General features: G+C 44.2%; 1 protein-coding gene across 2 annotated transcripts in view; it reads right to left on the bottom strand.

Annotated features, from left to right (window-relative positions):
* Nucleotides 1-2,155: 2,155 nt before the first annotated feature.
* RANBP10 (RAN binding protein 10) overlaps nucleotides 2,156-20,337 on the bottom strand; it is a 49,574-nt gene continuing 31,392 nt past the window's right edge. The window contains exons 6-14 of one of the 2 annotated variants that reach the window (XM_066637078.1): nucleotides 16,672-16,856; nucleotides 15,475-15,587; nucleotides 14,309-14,417; nucleotides 13,051-13,199; nucleotides 10,932-11,127; nucleotides 9,893-10,017; nucleotides 9,231-9,376; nucleotides 8,167-8,278; nucleotides 2,156-7,517 (exon numbers count right to left, since the gene is read on the bottom strand). In XM_066637078.1, the coding sequence (XP_066493175.1) occupies nucleotides 7,387-7,517; nucleotides 8,167-8,278; nucleotides 9,231-9,376; nucleotides 9,893-10,017; nucleotides 10,932-11,127; nucleotides 13,051-13,199; nucleotides 14,309-14,417; nucleotides 15,475-15,587; nucleotides 16,672-16,856 (1,266 nt within the window). In that variant the 3' untranslated portion in view covers nucleotides 2,156-7,386. The remainder of the gene's footprint in view (nucleotides 7,518-8,166; nucleotides 8,279-9,230; nucleotides 9,377-9,892; nucleotides 10,018-10,931; nucleotides 11,128-13,050; nucleotides 13,200-14,308; nucleotides 14,418-15,474; nucleotides 15,588-16,671; nucleotides 16,857-20,337) is intronic. The other variant, XM_066637079.1, reaches the window with a different exon arrangement.

The following is a 20,337-nucleotide window of genomic DNA, read 5'->3' as shown; positions in this document are numbered from 1 at the left end:
CAGACTTTAATTCAAGGCGGTTTACATAGGCAGGCTGTTTAAATCCCCGAAGGGATTTTTACAATTGAAAGAAGGTTCTATCTTTCAAGAACCACATTTCAGATGTTTCTTTCTGATCTGGTATCACATTCTGGCCTCCATTCTCCCACGCAAGCTGACAAGCAGCTCCTTCATCTCCCACATGGAGGGCAGCCAAGACACTTCTTCGCTCAGAGCAGATGGAATAACTGCTCAGCACAGCTTGTCAGCTGCTTCAAGGTCGCACGGTGCCGGTGGCCTCGAACCGGCGACCTGCGGATGTTATCTTCAGGCAAACGGAGGCTCTACCCTCTAGACCAGACCTCTTGCCCTGCACTCCTAAAGGTAGGTGTGCCCCAATATAGCCCCATTTTTAAAAGTGGGTCCCAGTGCTAAAAAGTTTGGGAATAGCATTTCATCACCTGAGAGTTGGAAACCTTCCATTCCTCCCCATATAAGCCCATTCACCGGACAAGGGCCAAATCAGTGGCAAGTTTGCGGCAAGTTCAGACCACCAGAAACCAGGCCTTCACAGCAATTGCCTCACATTGCCTTAAAGTTGTGAGAAAAGCAACCCTTTTGATTTCTGCTCCACTGTTCTGAGGACCAAAACATCCTTATCAAATACAGCCAGCAATTCTGCTCACTTTCCTGTTTCATGTATGAAGGGATTATGTGGAATGCATCATGTTTAGAACAATGGAAAAGATGGCAGCCCCCCCCATGAAGGAACTCTTCACCTTTTAAAAATTATATGAACAATTGTCATAAGATAAAATACGAAATGTCAAAGTTGTATAATGAAGCTTGTTTCTGAAAACGAGGACGACATCATTGAAAGCTCTCCATTTGCTTCGAGTTACCAATAAAGGTTATTTTCTCTCTAGGTTTCTTAACCACTGATGCGTCAAGATCCATCACATTTGATTTAACTTGAGTCACCCAAATACTGATCACCTTGGTATTCAATGCCTTCCTTCTCCTGCTCTGAATTGCTCATGGCATCATCTAATCCAGACAGAGCACATAAGGCTCTAATCGACAATATATATACACAATGTTAACTAGTCACGTTCTCAGAGATACAGGTGGGACCTCGGTATCGAATGATTGGACTCATCACTGATACTGGGGTCTACCTTTAAATGCCTTGTAACAAAAAGCACCAAAATCTAATTTCCAAACTCTGCATTGTGGTGGTTATTATTATTATTATTCTTCCCCAAAGGGAAAGAATTATTATTATTCTTCCCTTCTCCCCAAAGGGACCCAAAGCGGCTTACAACAGAGTAAAAGCAGATTAAAATAATTTAAAAAGCAGATAAAAGCATTAACATATTGACAGATATCATAAAAACAGTAGTCAAATAAAATCAGGTAAAAGGAGCATAGAGCAGCAGGTCATAAAGGAATCAGGCCAGCAAAAAATACTAAAAGATGTAAAAAAGATGTTTAAAAGGCCAGGAACTCAGAAGGCTTATTTAAACAGAAGGGTCTTCAGGCCTCGCCAAAAAGTCTCAAGAGAGGGAGCCATTCTTAAATCAAGGGGAAGAGAGTTCCATAATGTTGATGCTGCTAATTTCTTGCCGCCGCCCCACGTACCTCCTTAGGCGGCGGCACTTGTAAAAAGTGAACCACAGTTTGCAAGCTTCTGGGGGTTAAAGATAGCTTTCAAGACCCATTTCTAGGTTTCTTGCTCCTCCATTGTTGCCCCAGAAGGCATTTGTATGCGTTGTACCGTGTTCAGCTGCTAGATGAGGTGAAAAATTCCATTTGATTCCATTATTCACCCCATCTAGCAGCTGAATGTGGCATAGCTTCTATACTGATGCATTCTGGGGTGACAATGGAGGAGCAAGAAACCTAGAAGTGGGTCTTTAAAGCTATTTTTCCACTGATTTTGTATCTACCGATTCTTTTTATCCACTGGGGGTTCTGAAACACAACCCCAGTGGGTAACAAAGCATGCCTTTTATTGCCAACCTAAAAAGCTTGCATTCTCCACTTTCACACTGGTTCAACCATCCATAAGACACCACAGCTGCTCTGCATAGTCATGGTGGGGTGAACCATCCAGAAATAATAACCACTCCAAGAAATAATAGATTGGAGGAAAACAACACAGGACACCAGCAACTGCACATGGATGTATATTTTAATAAAAATAATTCTGTCAAAATACAACAGAATGTGGGATTCTTTACCATATTTCCAGTACATTTTTTCAATAGTTTTTCTTCAGTTAAAATTTCCTCCCCTTGGAAGGTTTCATGCTAGCGCTGGATAACTGAACTCACAAATACTAAGCAGAGACTGAACCGATGTGCACAGCTTGGCAGGGTGTCCGAGTCAATGCCCTCAATGAAGAGAGAAATCCACGTGATGACAGAAGCCTTGTGGAGCTGAAGTTTGGCTCAGCCTGTTTATATGGTGGTTGTGTTCTTTTTTGTACAGTTGGTACTATTAAAATAAAACCAAAATAAAGCAGAAGTGTCCCGACATTCCATGCTAAGCTGGTACCTGAGTTTTGAGCAACCAGAAAGGGAGAGGGATAAATAAAATTAGAATGTATTCCATTGGGCTGTTTCCATTTTTGTATGAGCTTGCCGCAGAAAGGTCCCAGACGCAATCCGGTCATGTCCTGCCAGCCACCTGACATGACGCTGTCAGCAGACTTGAGACGAAACACACACGCATTCAAAAGTTAAAAGTCCAACTAAAGGAATGACTCAACTCCAAATATTTAAACCTTAAGTAATCCCACTTGGTAGTAAATCTCAATGTCTTATTTGCAACACACTTCAGAGTCCCCTTTGCCTTCCCCACCCTTGCAAGAAATGCGAACTCAACCATAAGTAAACCAATGGTTGCATTAAAGTTCATGTCAGCATCCAAATTTGTGAAGTGGGAGGGAGGTAGGAGACAAGGCCCCAGTCTCCACTAGCCTGCCAGCAAGTCCCATTGTCACACCAGCATTTCTCCTCCACGTTAAAAGAACACACATATGCATACTGGGTAGACAACTGGAGACCTGATGACACCCATCAGCTAAATGGGAGTTTAATTGAAAAGTATATATGGAAGACAAATGAAAGCAGACTGTGCTTGGTGAAGAAATGGGTGCTGATGGTCCCTTTTTCATTAAATATCACCCCCTAGGATCATTAAGAATCCACATGAACAAATCACCTTGCCAGACCTCTGGTTTCACCAACAATGTCATGTTCCACAAGCCTAAGTGACCAAGATGGCCTATGGTCCAGTAGACCTCACCTTATGAGGTAGGTGGGGCAGGTCATCGTGAAACTACTGTAAAAGGACACTTGCTTTTGTGTACAAGGGACAGGGTGAGAAATGAAGCTACATTAGCCAAGACCAAGTCTTTGGGCCAGGAGATTTGAGGCCTATTTCCCAACCAAGCACTAGAAGGGACTGGGCCTGTCCCTCTACACTTAGAAAGAAAGTCCTTAACCTGGGAGAATTGTTATGCCAATTTAAGAGGGTCAGCCATGGCAGAAGGAGGGTGCTAGTTACGAAAACAAGTGGTAACGTTTCAAAGAGGCAGTTTCAAGCCAGCTGTGAAGAACAACAGAGGCTGTTCCATTGTCAAGTCTGAGGACACCAGAGTGGCAGCTATCAGACCCCTGAGATATGAGATTTCCTTATGTCAATCCATAGGCACCATTACTAAGGATTTTCATTCTGTATTCCATTACTATGGCAAATGTCCAGAAAGGGGAGAGTGTTTCAAACCCAGTTATTTTCCCCCTACAACCAAGACAAATATTACCTATGCTAATTATTCCATGCTCCTCTTGATCAATATGGCTTTGGAGACCATCCAACTGATGCACCCAAAGTCAGTTTTGTTTTGGGATGTGAGGACATGTTTCCAAACAATAGTATAGAACCCAGGTAGATGTGGTTCACAAGTGCTATGCAGTTTTGATGGCAACACTTTTCCCTAGATAGAATAGGGTAGCCTTGTTCATTCAAGTCCAATTGTTAAAAACTGATACAAATAGCTGCATCTTTGAAACGTACTCCAAGTTTCTGTCTGAACATTAGTTGTATCCAAAGGGGGAAATTCTAGATGAGCAGGCTGGCATTATTTTCCTAAATACAACCAAAAGAGGGGGAAAAAACCCTGCAACATCTAAAAGATCATGAGATCAAACTTTCATGCATGACCAAAGCAAGAAGATTGTCTTAGAGAAAACTTGTTCTTTTAGAGCAAAAATTATTTGGTGACACCAACACGGGCCACAATTTTCTGGCTGCCGAAGAAAACAGTCAAGTGGAAACATCATGAGAAGAGCTAATGTAACCATCAAACCAATGAAACACAAAGAAGCCACAGCTCTGAAAAAGAGAAGCTAGCCACACCACAAACAAGCCCTTCAAAGCAACTCTGTTAAAGAAAGGGAGGGCACGAAAGGCGAGGCGAGAGAGAAGAAAGGAAGCCTGCGCCAAGAATAGGGAGGAAACAGCTTGCTGAAGACTCATCCCAAATTAAAAACCTTGTAAAACATGAAGTGCTGCGAAAAGCAGCCGCCGCCAAAGGAAAGATTGCAACACCGCTGGTGCCCTGAATGGGACTGGGGATGGCAAGAAGACATGGCTGTTGACACAGGCATTTGCCGTCTAAGATGTACCGCTGAAGGTACTGCTAGGATGGATGTCAACCGGTGCTATCAAACAGGTTTTTATTATTACAACAAATAACAAACCATCATGTTGCTTGGTATTAGGTCTGTCAGCTGCCATGAGAGCCCTTAGGGTTCTCAAGATGGGACCAAAGTGTTGACACAGATGGTACTGCTTACTTAGGCATTGCTGGCACCAGGCATAGGAGATACAGAAGAACAACCTGTTTCCTCAAGTGAATGCACCTAAAGATATTTTGCTTGGATTCAAACAGCACAACAAAGCAGTCATAGCCAGTTAGCTTATATGCAGTCAGCAAGAGAGGAAATGACAGATAATGAATTATTGTGAACTGTGCTTTCCACTGCCATCCCTTTTGTTTTACAATGGTCTTAATGTGGTCTCTCATTGATCGCGGTTCAGCTCTGTAAGAGATGAGCCTGTGTGTCCATCCATTCCTGTCCGCCTGCTAGGTGCCTTATATATGCAACTGGAAGCAAGCCTTAGGCAGAGGTACACTTCTCTTGGATCAGGAGTCTCCAAACTCTGGCCCTCAGTGCATCATAATAATCTCAAGCGCTATAGCAGCAAAGCCTTACCATTCTAAGCTGCAGCCTCCTTTTTCCGCACCCGATCTCTGCAGCAACATGTGCCAGGCAGCCACCCCATGTCCAGAAACGGGGGCACAGAGACTTCTGGGGTGACGTGGAGGAGAAGCGGCTGCCCAGTACAAGTTGCTGCAGAAATCAGGCACGAAAAAAGAGGCTGCAGTATGGAATGGTAGGGTTTTGCCACCGCTATGCCCAAGATCTGGCCCATATGCCAGAGTCTGGAGACCCATGCCTTGGATAAATGAGGACTGTGCAGGAGCACTGCTATTTCAATGCACAGTTCTTATTCCTGTAAATGATGTTTGCACAGAAGACAATCTGTGCACTGTACCCTTTTTCTGGGGTGGTCTCCCATTGCTCCTGCAGGACCCAAAAGCCAAAATGCCACTTCCCCTCTAATGTGACCATCCTTCTCCAGTGTCTCAAAGTGACATGTCATTTATCTGCCTTTGGCTCAAGAGTTTGTGATACTGAAAGACCAGTCAAATTGAAATGTCTTGCCAATCTCATGGGAATCGGTTTTTTCCTTCCCCCTCAAATCAAAAGCACATTTTAAAAGCTGGATATGACACTGAAACACACCAGCAAGCCAATGGTTTGGCACTTTCATTCTTCTTCTTCTTCCCACCCAAATAAGCATTCCCTCTCCTGATGTGCATTCACACACACACAAATGCAGCCAGGGTGCTTATTTCTAGCAGTGGTTTGCAATATACTTGTTTAGAAACATCTGTCCGAACAGTAACAATAAAACACACTAATGACGGCTACTACCAGGATAAAAAACTGTGCCCACTTTTTTCTTCAAAAGAACATTAAACATTGACTTATACCCTCAATTTTACATTTTAGCTGGTTGGACAGTTAGATAAAAAATAAGACTGCGATGCAAACTCAGTCTGTAAGTTCAGTGTAAAATCTGGGATCAGCAGGCAATAAAGGAGGTATGAACCGACTCACTACATGCCCACTGGAGCTCCAAGGCCAGAAGGAGTTTCTTGTCAGCTATGACCCAACTACAGAGAAGATGGGAAGTCCTGGAGATACAGATCATCCCAAGGCCAACTGGCTATATTAGCAGTACAAGCGGAGAGTGTCTGTAAAGAAAAGACCAGAGACACACAGCCCTCACTTCCCATCCAAGTTTGACAGCCATCCCACTCCTGCCTCTGGGTAGCAGGGCTATGATTGCTTATTAGGGAAGATGCTCAACTCCCCACATCTCTATGGGGCAATCTCTACTGAACACACATTTTCACCACCCAAGTGGCCAGTTTTGACGGGAAACAAGAAGTGCCTGTCAAACTCCACTGGGTCTGGACTCTCCTGTTCCAATGTGTACTTGAGCCAATCAAGAGATTCTTCTCGCTCTCTACGCAGCTTGGGGTAGGCCCAGTGATAGCGTCTCTCCCAGAGTGGGGGGTGGAGGTGCAACATTCCATCTAAAGGCCTAGACTGAGGTGCCTGGTCTCACAGTGAGCCTTTCCCTGGAATGGATTCCAGAGTGGCCACCTGTCAAACTGAAGTGCCTGGGCCTGGCATTGCGTGGTAACGAAGAAACAGAACGACCCATTCTGCTGCAGGAGCAAGGGGCGCTTTGCAATGGGCTGGGTTCAAACAACAACACAAAGGCTCCTCCCTTTAGAGGCCTGGCGCTAGGGAATACTGTGCAGGTGACGTGCAGTTCGGTAGATGGTTTCCCTTATCAAAATAAAAACAGGCCATCACCAACTCAGATACAGTTTTATCTCTAAATTAGTAGAAACAAGCTCAGCACAAACTCTCCAGGTATAAATACTGGTGGCTCAGTCAGAAAATAATAATAATAATAAAGATAAAATCCTAAAGTCGGAAGGCGCTACATCAGAATGACCAGTGAAATACTGAGTGCTGCAGGAGCTGTAGGGCAGAGCAGGCAGAGGTGATGGGGGACCTGCCAGCAGTTTTCAGGGTGAGGAACAAAGGCGCAACAAAGAATCCCTCGGTCAGCAGTGTGTCCTTCCACTGGGTAGCACGTGGGTAGACCGGAAGTAGAGGGCCGGTAGGGGACGCGAGGCGAAGAGAGGTGATGGTGGCAGCACTGGAGGGGTCACTCTGGCTCACTCAGTGGCTAGTGCAAATAGTCATCCACTCTGGCAAAGGAGCAGGAGCCCAAGCCCACACGAGCCATGAGTCGCAAGCACTCGGAGGCCTGGCCCAGGGCGAGCAGCAGCGGGGGCTGTTTTGGCAGGTTCTGAGACTCTGGAGAAAGAGAGGGGTGGGGCAGGGACACATTGCAACACATCATGAGGCACAAAGAACATGTCATTCATATAAACTGCCTCCCTCCCCCCACGCAGCCCCAAACAAGGATCTCCACTACACAGGGTTCAAAAATGCAGGCCAGGTGGCCTTGGCTGCTGCTGTTCACCACTGAGGTGGTGACTTCACTCTGTGGTCCTCAAACTACAGCCTTGATCCATGCTGCCTTTTTAGGCAGTCTATATGACTGTGATAAAACGCTACAGAAAAAACTCTCAAGTGGTGACAGCCACATGAAGTCACTGCAGGGCGCAAATCCGTTAAATAGATTCCAACATGGCAGCAGGGCTGATCAAAAGAAGAACTCTGACTCGAACAGAAATGTTTTGACTGACAAGTGGGTCAGTAGTACAGAGCACGTGCAAAGGGAACACTCCTCTTTTGCTTTTCTGTTTTTTGGCTGAAGAAAATAAAGAACACAGTATGGCTGCACTTCTCCTCCTCGTCCCCACACACCCTGCCTGGCAGAGATCACTTGACAAGGTTAGCAGTTATTCCACCAAGCACCCTCCAGCACTAGCCGTCTCACCACAGAAATAGGTGCACGGGGCAGACTAAGCCTGGGTTAGGTAACCATGCAACCCCTTACCCAATATAGCACTATTGAGTGCAGCACACACTGGTTCCCTTTGGATCGGATCCAGCTGCTGACCGACAGGACAGTTCCATGGATCAGAGTAGGCTAGCAAGCTGAATGCATCCTACGGGACAGGAGAGAGAGAGAGAGGCTTGAACAGCACTGAACATGCAACACAATCACAGCAAAGAACAAAATTCCTGAAGAGTCACAGGGGTCTTTTCAAATTATTCATGCATGTATACGCATTTGTGCCCATGCATGCATATACATACACACACACACACACACACACATATATATATATATATATAAAATAAAGAGGTTCAGCTTGTCACACTATCTTTTTTCCTCTGCTTGGGAAGAATGGAGCTAAGGAAACTGCAAGGAACAAGATTACATTGATTCGGAATATTCTTTAGACGGCTAGATCAAAAAGCTTTGTGAGGGATAAGAAAGGTTTTGTCCCATTGGCACTGATCCCAATGCCAACAAGGAACTGAGTACCAAGTACTAAGATATGCTATGGCTCAAAGAATCTTAACTATGGATTAGCATGATTTCTGAATTGCTAGTTACACATCACTGCTTCACTCCCAGTGGCTGTTGAACCATGAAGACAGAAGTGAACTCATGAAGCTAAGAGGACAGGAAACAAAACGAGCAGCTGTAAACCATGGTTTTCCTGCAACCAAATCATGGTTTGGCATGAATTAAGCCAATAGGTGAGATTCATGGAGGAGTCTGACCCCTCCACCCATATCATCATATACCCTTATCTGACTCTCACGTCCCACCCCTTGAGGACACAGTTGTCTGGGTACCTTTCCATCACCAGGCAGGGGGGTGCAGAGAGGAAGCTTCCTTCCCGCTGCCGGAACACTTGCCCGGAAAAGCCTATTTGTCCAGAAGGAAGTGCAGGCATATGAGTTTGCCTTTCCATAACAGAAAAGATAAATATGACTTCCTTGCCCAGGAGTGCCACACACAGACTGTAAGTAGCACCTTCCCTCTGTTCCAAGTCTAGTATTAATTCTCGCCATGAATGTGAAAAAGGTTTCAGCCACACTCCACACCTGCAACATTTTTTTGTGTGTTGTGTTCTTCCCATACTCTCTGCACAGCTGTTCACTGAGAGTTTGCAGCTCCCGCCCGAACTGGATCATCCGCTCTGTGGCAGCATGGTTTCCTCCGCAGAGCTGCCTCTGAGGACAGCCATCTTCTAGAGCGAAGGAGAGAAGAGGGAAGGGGTAGGTGAACAGAGGGGAACCTATGCAGTGTGAATACACCTCCTTTCCTCCGTCATCTCACTGTTCCCAACCCAGAAAGCCAGCAGGGCAATTTTGGTGGGTAAGAAGGGCAAGCCATCAAGAAAGTCTCATGAAAGCCCCAGGACTAGAAGTATACACTAAAGTTTTCTGATTTCTGAGCTTCCAACATTCAGAGGCTGCCTCTTTGCAAAAATGAAGTTAAACTTTTTCTTATGACAACAGAAAAAGGAGCTAAATTCCATGCCAGAATTCAAAGAAAGAATTGAGTGCACACAACCCTACTGCACATGATATCTTAACCCAGGCATTTCTGAATACTTTTGCAGCCTGCACATTCTTTTTCTATTTCAGAACTGGAAGACTTCTCCCCAAGTTGTCTTGTCTCCCCAGAAGGTAAGACCCATCCTTACTAATGTTACTGTTTTCTAGGAAAGAAAGGAGAGAATGACTTTCACTCTGAACTCTACCCATGCTAGAGTCGTCTGTCTGCAAAATCTCTTCATGCTTGTAAGTGCCATTCATTATCCTAGTAGCAGAATTCTCCAGGACTCCATTGGGGTAATGCTCTGCCTCCATCTCCATTTCGCTGTCACTGTATGGAAAGGAGGCATTAAAGAGATAAGAACATAAAAACAGTCCCTCTGGATCAGGCCAGAGGCCCATCTAGTCCAGCTTCCTGTATCTCACAGCGGCCCACCAAATGCCCCAGGGAGCACACCAGATAACAAGAGACCTGCAAGGCCTCCTGGGAATTGTAGTTAAGAACATAAGAACAGCCCCACTGGATCAGGCCATAGGCCCATCTAGTCCAGCTTCCTGTATCTCACAGCGGCCCACCAAATGCCCCAGGGAGCACACCAGATAACAAGAGACCTCATCCTGGTGCCCTCCCTTGCATCTGCCATTCTGACATAGCCCATTTCTAAAATCAGGAGGTTGCGCATACACATCATGGCTTGCACCCCGTAATGGATTTTTCCTCCAGAAACTTGTCCAATCCCCTTTTAAAGGCGTCTAGGCTAGACGCCAGCACCACATCCTGTGGCAAGGAGTTCCACAGGCCGACCACACGCTGGGTAAAGAAATATTTTCTTTTGTCTGTCCTAACCCGCCCAACACTCAATTTTAGTGGATGTCCCCTGGTTCTGGTGTTATGTGAGAGTGTAAAGAGCATCTCGCTATCCACTTTATATATAAGAACGTGTTTGATAAACGGAAGGGGCTGCACAGGAAAGGACAGAGCCTCAATGAAGACTAAAGCACGCTGCAGATTAATTAAAGGGCCTGGGTGGTTTTTCAGATGGAAATGCTTAGTAACAAAAGCACCAATTAAACCAAAGAGGAAATTCAACTGGCCCAGCAATTCGACCACAGCATGTCTACGGTTTGTGTGCTGCAGAACCTCCCCAGCTCAAAGTGTGGACATAAACAGTAGACTTGGATTGCCGTCACCTACTGCTGCATCTGGTTAGCCCTCTCCCTATGAAATCCAGAGCGACGGACTACCTGGTCTCTTGGTTGCTGGTGCTGCTGTGCTGCTGAGACTTGGTGGAATCTGTGGAGTTGGATTCTGAGTAGTTCACTGATGAAGGGGATGATGAGGAAGACGAGGAGGAGGAGGAGCTCAGCGCTGGGTATTTACTGTGGCTCTGCTTGTTTTTCATGGAGCTAACTCCATTACTACAGCTTGGGCTATCTGCCCCTGAAAACGAAGAATAAAGACTGTTATGCAGGGCTCTGCATTCATTCTTCCAGGAGAAAATACAAATGTAAGTAGACATAGCTTTGAAAGAACAGCTTGGTTTTAGAACCCCATGTCTAGTGAAGAAAAGGTATGATAGTTCTCATTGGCAATGACTGTTTTCATGGCCTTGTCCTTTTAGAAAAGATCTTGGCACATTTGCTGCAAATCTGCAGTACAAAAGCAGAAACTGAACATAAGAACAGCCCCACTGGATCAGGCCATAGGCCCATCTAGTCCAGCTTCCTGCATCTCACAGCAGCCCACCAAATGCCCCAGGGAGCACACCAGATAACAAGAGACCTCATCCTGGTGCCCTCCCTTGCATCTGGTATTCTGACATAGCCCATTTCTAAAATCAGGAGGTTGTACCTACACATCATGGCTTGTAACCCGTAATGGATTTTTCCTCCAGAAACTTGTCCAATCCCCTTTTAAAGGCGTCCAGACCAGACGCCATCATCACATCCTGTGGCAAGGAGTTCCACAGACCAACCACACATGCTGAGTAAAGAAATATTTTCTCTTGTCTGTTCTAACTCTCCCAACACTCAATTTTAGTGGATGTCCCCTGGTTCAGCGGATGTCCCCTGTATGTCCCGTGTACAACAACAACGTACATGGAGGTAAGGTACATACAGACATACTAACCATTCTAAGATCCACATTTTGCTTGGGCTTGGCTCTTCACTCACAACACAGGAAATACTCACAGGGAGAGATTTTCTCCCAATTAAGAAAGGTAAAGTGTGAATACACAGAATTTTTCTGGAAGAGTAATTCTTATGGGAACTCCTCTTGTGCACCTTTATGAATATGCATTGCACAAGCAATTCTCCTGAGCGGGGGCGGGGGGAAATGCGAGTACAGAGAAAGTGGCTTCTGCTCAGTCTGGCCAAATTCAGCAGGTGCTCTAGTGCTTGGCAAGCCCCACTGACTTACAAGCCTCCTGTGGTGGTAACATGATGCTAACAGGCTAGAACAGGGGTGTCCAAAGTTTTTGGCAAGAGGGCCACATCATCTCTCTGCCTTTCCTTTGCTGCTGCTACTGCATCACAGACATGAAACAACAAACAGTGGAGGGAGCCCTCATTCCACAGCTCATGTAAGAGGTCAAACAGTCGCCCTCACGCTGAGAGCAGTTCCTCTCAACAAATCTCCGGTGGGCCAGAGGCTCATTGGAGACTGGGGGTTCCCTGAGGGCCGCACTATGAGGCCACGAGGACCGCAAGTGGCCCCAGGGCCGGGGTTTGGGCACCCCTGGGCTAGAAGAATGCATGCACTACCAGGCACAGAGACTTCAGCACAATCAGTGCACTACCAAAGCCACAAACAAAATCCATCTTGAAAGCTGCCTCTCAAATATGGAGAGACCGGGGAAGAGAGATTTTGACACTTACAGAAGATCTTAAATTATGCTAAAGAAATAAGGCAATCTGCCTGAGGAGCACAAAGCAGCATTATATACACCACTGAACTTATTTGCAGAAGGAACTGCCCCCCAATTTGAAATCCCATAATGTTGACTTCTACAACAAACACATGGAACTGCCTGATGGGAATTGGATCCTTGCTCTAGCTAGATCTGCACAGTCTTCTCTGTCAGCAGTTGTCCAAAGACTCAGACTGGCCCTTTTCCAGCATAGTTATCAGAGACACTTTCTCACTGCACATGCTTTGACTGGAACTCAGTGGGAGTACACAGGTTGTATTCATGGGAGATACCAGAGATTTAACCTGGGGGGCCTTTGTGTGGTGCATCTGCTCTACCAATTATGGATTCCTGTAGCTCTCGAAGTCTCACAAAAGGAACAGATAAAGAGCAACACAGGTCTAGCACAAATATAAGAAACTGACCTACCTAGCAGAGAAGCAAATGCTTACCTGTGCTGTGAATGTGCAAATTGTTAGGGCCATGCCTGGGACTCAGGTTAGGGGAGTCGGGGTAGCTGTCCTGGGATTTGGGGCTGCGAGCACTGAAACAACGTACTTCACTGTCTGTTCCATTCACCATCTCTACAAACTGCCGGCATCTGTATTGCAGGAGAAAGGAGAGTCAAAACACAAAAGCAGCAGGATGAGAGACAATGCAATGGTTCAAGCAAAGTATTCTAAAACAGATGCAAATTAGAAGAATTTCTAAGATACAAATTAGGATTGCTAAGAAAACACCCACCTGAGGAAACATTTTGAAAGCCAGATGACAATACAGTGCTAAACATTATTAGAACCCACAGGAAGACAATGATGATGCATAAATGGAGTGTTCAATTTGAAAGTCCAACCTAAGGCAAGCATGTACAAGCAACATTGATTCAGATCAAATCCTTGCTCATAGTTCATTTTTTGAGGGAACACTACCAGCAAATCTAGCAGCTCCTTCCCTATCCCATCAGTCCAGAGATGCAGGTATATAAACATATGACGCTGCCTTCATGGTCCATTTAGATTAATATTCTCAGCACTGATTGGCAATGACTCTCCAGGGTTTCAAGACAAGGGGGATGTTTCTCAGTCGTCACTAGAGATACTAGGGACTGAATCTGGGACTAGCAGGTGTTCTATCACTGAGCTAAAGCTCAAGGGTAGCCACCCTTAAGCCCAAAGGTATCAAATCAAATCTTTATTATGGTCTCAGAGCAATGAATAACTCAAAGGTATAGTGAATAAAAGTAAAGTACAAATGTGCTACTCCCATGAAACTAAGGTATACTCAGATCTTTGTTGAATATAACCACGGTCTATACTCCTCATATTTACTGATCAAAAAATGGAAAGGGGACTAAAAAGCTGTTTCTGACTGCCTGAGATTCCCAAAGAAGAGTTTCCACTTAAGCCTTCCATTCAGCTTTGAAACAAAAAGAGAAAGGTAACCCAACTGCAGTAACTCCATGGAGAAAAAATCTGCCATTAAAGCCTATGCCTTTAATGAGAGCTAGCACAACTTAAGACATAGCACAACTTTCCACTTAAAGATTTACCGTCTCTTGCTTTTGCATGGTTCTAGTGAGGTCTCAGGTTGCCACCCCACGTCACTCTCACGGGCGTCGTGTTTTCAGATCTATGCTGTCTGCCTGACCATATTTCTTAGTTCCAGTTCTTTCTCTGCCTGATTGGGCAACTGATGCTTGGATATACTCACTTTAACATAAACAGGAGGTTAGGATTGTGCTCTAGAAGTCCGGGGTATAACTGCTGTGTTGCTTCAATGGCTTCCCCCAGTCTTCCTGCCAAGACCAGCTTCTGTATTCCTGCAGGTAAAAATTACAATCCATTTGGGATGCAGAAAATCATACTGGTTCCAGTGATAGATGGAAGATAATCCTCATACACAGGAAATAAATTTTTTTTCATCTGTCTACAAAAATCACCAACTTGGGCAGGGCTTCCTTCCAGTTTTGAGCAAATGAGAGGAACAGTGTCCATGATAGGCAAAGAACAGATTACAGAAAGCAGGCTTCCTTATGAGACTCTCACCAAACCCCAAGTATTAAGTTCTGCCTATTAAGTCCTGTTCCAGATACCATCTATGGTGGACGCTGAGCTGTCCTCAATGAGGTATGGCCTTTTCCAATGATGGCCCCCCGTTCCTTCGAACACCTTCCCCTTGAAGTGCACAGCAGGCATGCTTTTCTCTCTTCAGCATGGAGTGGAAGCATACATTTTGTACTGTGCCTTTGGTAGTTAAGACACAGTTACTTTTGCTGTTTTGTTTATTCTGGCATCACTTTGTTTGGATTATCCTGCTGTCCCTTCTATTAAGTTAAACTTTTTGCATAACTGTTTCAGATCTGTTTTTGTTTTTTTAAACTACCATGGGAGCTATTATGGCTGAAAGGCGGTCCTGTGGATATAATAATGGACACACAACCTCAACAGCTAGAAGCTATGGTGCATCACTGAATGGCCTTTAGAAATCCTTCCTCATCAGAGCAGCAGGGACTGAAGCAAGGAGTTCAAATTCTGCACAGAAAAAACTCAAGAACAAAGCCTGGGGTAAGTTAGGCAAATAAACAAATAAGCATGCATTTCCTTCTGTTGCTAAGACTACTGGAGAATTTAGAAACCTGAACACTGGGCATAGAAGAGAAATGGAAAAAGTAGTGGAGGCTAAAAGCAGGTATAAGGGGCTGCACAAGAGGACAGCAAAGGGAGCAGTGCAGGGCTCTGAAATCTTACTTCCTGGCTACTGGAAACTTCTGACCGATACCCGAGCATTCAGACAAGGGACTGAAGGTATGTAGCAGGCAGGCAAGACTTATTTTAGGAACACAGACAAAAAAGAAGATGGATATAAGAATATCTTACTTTGTCTGTTCTTTATGGAGATCTGTTCCTCCTGGATTGTGCTCTCTGTCACTCTGGCAAAAGCTGTCGCTGTGGCACAGTACCCATGATGCACCAGATAGGAAGAGACCATACTGAGAAACATGAAAAAGTGAAGGGTACAATGGGCATCACTGTCAACACAGATCCACAGCAAAGCTGAAAAATATCCCCAGAAGGATCATATTAAAGTGAGGTCAGTTGGGCATATTCCAGAGCTGTCTCTTTCTTTGCTTCCTAAAGTGCAAATAAGCCACATTTGGAGGTGAACAAACATGTTCTGGAAAAGAAACAGGTGGCCCTGCTCCTGTTAACACTGGCACCAATGAACAGTGCAGGATTTAGGCCTTTAATCTGTAAAAAGAGCCTACTCTTTCCTTGCTTCAGCTCCGCTCAGTGTGAACAGTAAAAGGAACTAAAGAGCATTAAGAATGTGAAATAGGTCATGCTGAAGGAACCCTGCATGCATTCCAAACATTAGCATCTCCCAGCAAGCATGTGTCCAGAAGGGCAAACAGCATTGGGCTGATTTATCAGAAATCCATAATAAACCATGAATTAGCCTGCCTTACTGAGGTCTGTAGCTTGTCCTCCTATACAGTTGTCTAATCCTTTTTGAAAGTCAGCCACAATATTAAACTAATCTTCCCAAGGCAATGGTTTCCATGGGGTGTATGTATGCATGCATGAGAAAATGGACTGCTTGATGATTTTGTTAAGCCTCATCTGGATTTTCTCTTAGAAGAAGTGGGAACGATCAGATTTTCAATTACTTTTAACCAATCTGCTCAGAAGCTGCACATAGACTCTCTTTTTCCTTATTTTCTTCTGAGACACAGACAGAAATTACCATCCTTCTCCAAGCCATCAGCTTCCTTCACATCTGGCTCACTTACTTGCTAGTGTCCCCGGAGGGGCTAGAAAGTTATCAAGCCAAACAGGTTTCTGAAACTGCATATCGCTCCAAGACTGTGACTAAAGAGAATGCTTGTACGGCTTTGTCTTGTTCAGCTGATTTCTTGGTCATTAGCGTGAAGAAACCAGTCCAATACCACATTATTCATGAGGCAAGCAGGAGAATGGAGCAGCTTAAGGAAGAGGAGTAAGGAACAGGCTCTGCAGCAACTGGTGGTTTCAAATCAGGCTTTTCAGTCTAAAGAGATTAAAAACCGCACTCACTTCTGCAGCATGGCTTGCCATTCACCTAGCCGGTCGCCTATGGGAAAACGCTTAATGGTGCCCTGAATCTTTGCTCGCCACTCCCTCATGTAATCTTCAATGTCGAACACAAACGGCTGCTGTCCAAAATTGGCATCCACTATCTCTCCGGGTGTCTGGAGTCCCACAGTGGGATACAGATTGGCCTGTCAAAGGAAGAAACTCAAGTTAAAATGCTAGGGCCATTTTGGAAAGCAAGGGAAAAAAACCAGACATTTCTCTCTAAATCTGCAGGAGTGGGCAGGAGTGAATCTGCAGGCAGGGCTGCTAATACAGTATAAGATGTTGGAAAAAGCCAGATACAAGAGGTGATGTATGTAAAGCACACCAACTGAGGACAATTTCTAGGTGACTGATCAGCTGCTGGACATCTTTTGTGACACAGCAACTTGATCCAACTGGAACTTCTGTGACTTTCAGTGGCAGCTTAGGGTGGGACAGAAAGATTACACACACAGGTCAATGTCAATCCTTTCATGAGTAGAAACACTGCAGGATTCCTAGGGGTTTTCAATTCCTAGAGAGAGATTTGTGGAAGTGTAAAGTGTGTTTCCCAGGCTTAGTCACAGAATACTCCAGTAAAAGGCTGAAATGAGCTCTCCATCTCAAAGCTGCAAAGAGTACCACCCTCCTTGTACAGTTTTGTTTTTTTTAAATCGCTGCACTTGCCTGTGATAAAAATATTATCATTGTAAATATACTCCTATGCACTTTTACTCATAATCTTTGAGGAACAATTGAGTGGGATAGGCATTTGAAAGTATCCAAACGTGGAGAGAAGGTTGCTTAGAAAGCAGGCTGCTGTGGAAAAACAGAACTACTTCCAACACTGGGAGGTGGGTGGGAGAAAAGAGATTTTCCAATCCAAATGGAAATCCACAATCATAGGTGAGCTTTTATACTCCCCTTTAAATGAAGCAACTTCCCCTTCACCAGAGAAAGAAGGAAACAAGACTCATGAGCATATAACAGCACTCATAAGAAAACAGACTTGCTTCCAGTCACACACTCTCAAGAGTACCAATTACAGTCTTTAAGAGATTTAGAAGACATTCCTGTCACCCATATTTACATTTCCTTTCAAAGATGGAGTTTGCACCTCCCCATCTCCTGGTGGTGACATTCTTTACAGCTTCTAGTTCTTTCATTTACCAGCATACATCTATTTGCAATGCAAGAAAAGAAAAGCTAGCCAAACCAACGTAAGAAAGAAATTGAAGCTAGAATACTGAGATGCAAACATCTCTCACCTTCTTCACATAGTATAAGCAAAAGAGATGGTATATGTATGTTCAGAAAGATTTTTAATTGCAACATGCATAGATAAAATATCTTTCTTCCCTCATCATTTACAGGTGACTTCCAGAATGGAGCCCAACTGCTTGTCACCCTCCTGTTCTGGATCCTCATACCTGCACTGAGATCTTTTGTTCACTGGCTAAAAGCTGAAGGTATCCGTTTCCTGTAGTTCGCTCCTAATCGAAACTCAGTACTCCAATGACCAAATCAGAATCTTTCCTGATCACAAAATCTCACTAAGCACACACTTCAACAGTATTAAGATTCTGCTGATCCAAATATTTCAAATCCTGGGATGCTACAGTTACTGAAATCAGACCCACAGACCATTATCATTAACATAACAAGAACCCATATGGTCCTTTACACCTATATCAGGAACAAGCAATAAACAGTGGTTGAGCATACCTTGAAATCCACTGCTAAAATAGTGTAATGTCTTCTTCACTGACAGCAGTTTTCAATTTGGAGTTTATTTTCACAGTATGGGAAAGATTTTACTGAGAGGAAGGAAGAGGTTTGCCTGATTGGATATGTCCTCAAGCTGCAAAAAGCCTATCCAGACAGGTCTAACCAGTGATGATTACAATAAAGACTATTTTGCAGGGTATCCATTTTGCAAGAGAAGAAAGTAGAAAATCATGTCTGACTGGTGAATCTAAAAATTACTCATAAGCAGCTGGTTTTTATCTAAAATGTTCTTCATTGCGGACTTTGGTGAATTTCCGGTGAATATGCAGACTCTGGTGACACTAGGGATATGGACCTCACCAGAACAGAAGTTCACTACTACCATATAACATGAAGTAAAGGACAAGTTGGAAAGAATAAAAGCTCCACAACATTGGAAGACTTGACTTTTTAGGAATTCAGACACTTGCGGCTATGTTAGGAAGTTCTGCAATTTGAACAGATAGCATGGAAAAGTTCAGCACGTGGGCAGAAAGCAAAGAATATTTTAAAAGGCAAATATAAGAGTTAAAACTTAGAAATTCTAAGTCTTGGACTACACTTTCAAGAAAGAAATTACGAACTACAGTGAAGGGCTGGATTTAAAGAAAGAGCAATATGAAGATCAAGAGAATGGAGATCAAAGGTGTCTTGATTGGTACTAAATAGCACTGGAAGAAAGTTTCAGAAGTGGAACACTTTACTTATGTCTGTGGCCATAAGAACAAGGCAAATTGAAGCAGGTAGATGCACTATGGAGTTGCAGGCTACAACTGCACAAAAAGTTGGCAGAGGGGCTTTCCAAGCTATCTTTTCTGAGATTAGGGTCAGGCACAATGGTAGACTGATTTACAGCCCAATCTATGCATGTCTATTTAGAAGTAAGTCCCATTACAGTCAGTGGGGTTTACTCCCAGTTAAGTGTGGATAGGATTGTATCCTTAAATTTCCATTCAACTGCAGGGGGCTATGTGTTTCAGCTCTGGAACATAAGTGAAAAGCTATATGTACTAACAAGCCCCAACATCTACAAGAAGAAGTATTCTGTCCTTTTCAACCAGAATTGTGGAAGGCCCAGGCTAAGGGAAAAGGAATATGAAGGATCAGCATGAAATGGCATGTAGGCAGGCCATAAACAGTTTTTGAAAATTTTTCAAGAAACAGAAGCAAATGGAGGGGGGGCCCCGCAGGACTAGACATTGCAGCTGCATGAGAGAAGAGGAAGAAATAGCTCTTAAATTATTATGGATACAAATTTAAGAGTATACCCTCTCCCTATTTAATTTTAAATTTACATGAAGTCCTGTTCCTCCACTGGTTCTTATACAGGTCATTAAGACTGAAAGGGGCAAATGCTGTATACAATCACCCCACAAACAAGAGCAGATCAGAAGTCTGAATACAATAGCAGAGAAACCATCACACTGACAAGAGCAATGAAAGCTTCATTTCCTGGGTATACAGAGTAAATCCTGACATCAACAGCTTATAAAGTGCTCCCCCAGTATTGCCACGTATTGCTATAAAAGTACTTAAATCTCAATCCAAAAAGGAGAGAAAAATAAGCAAGGGGTCATTGCTGCATACAGTAAGACCCCATTTCTAAAGTCAGAAGCAAATGACCTTGAAGACATCAATACCCTCTCCACTGGCCAAATGGGACTGCAATTCAGAGGTGCTCACAAAGATTTCAAGCTAAGAAGTACATCAGTAGATTCTTCCTGGGCTGTTAAATAGATGCCTACCAAGGGATCCAAAAATAGAAAGCAAGCAAGCAAGCAGGGAGAGGTAATTTAGGCAAGGTTCCAGCAAGGTGTGCGATACCCAGCAATGACAAACTGCTAAGCTAGCAGAGACAGCTGTTCCAAGCTTCTAGGA

The sequence above is a fragment of the Tiliqua scincoides genome, chromosome 9 (assembly GCF_035046505.1).
Source record: "Tiliqua scincoides isolate rTilSci1 chromosome 9, rTilSci1.hap2, whole genome shotgun sequence".
Classification (NCBI taxonomy): Eukaryota; Metazoa; Chordata; class Lepidosauria; order Squamata; family Scincidae; genus Tiliqua; species Tiliqua scincoides.
Note: the sequence above shows the minus strand (reverse complement) of the source record. Positions and strands in the feature narration are given on the sequence as shown.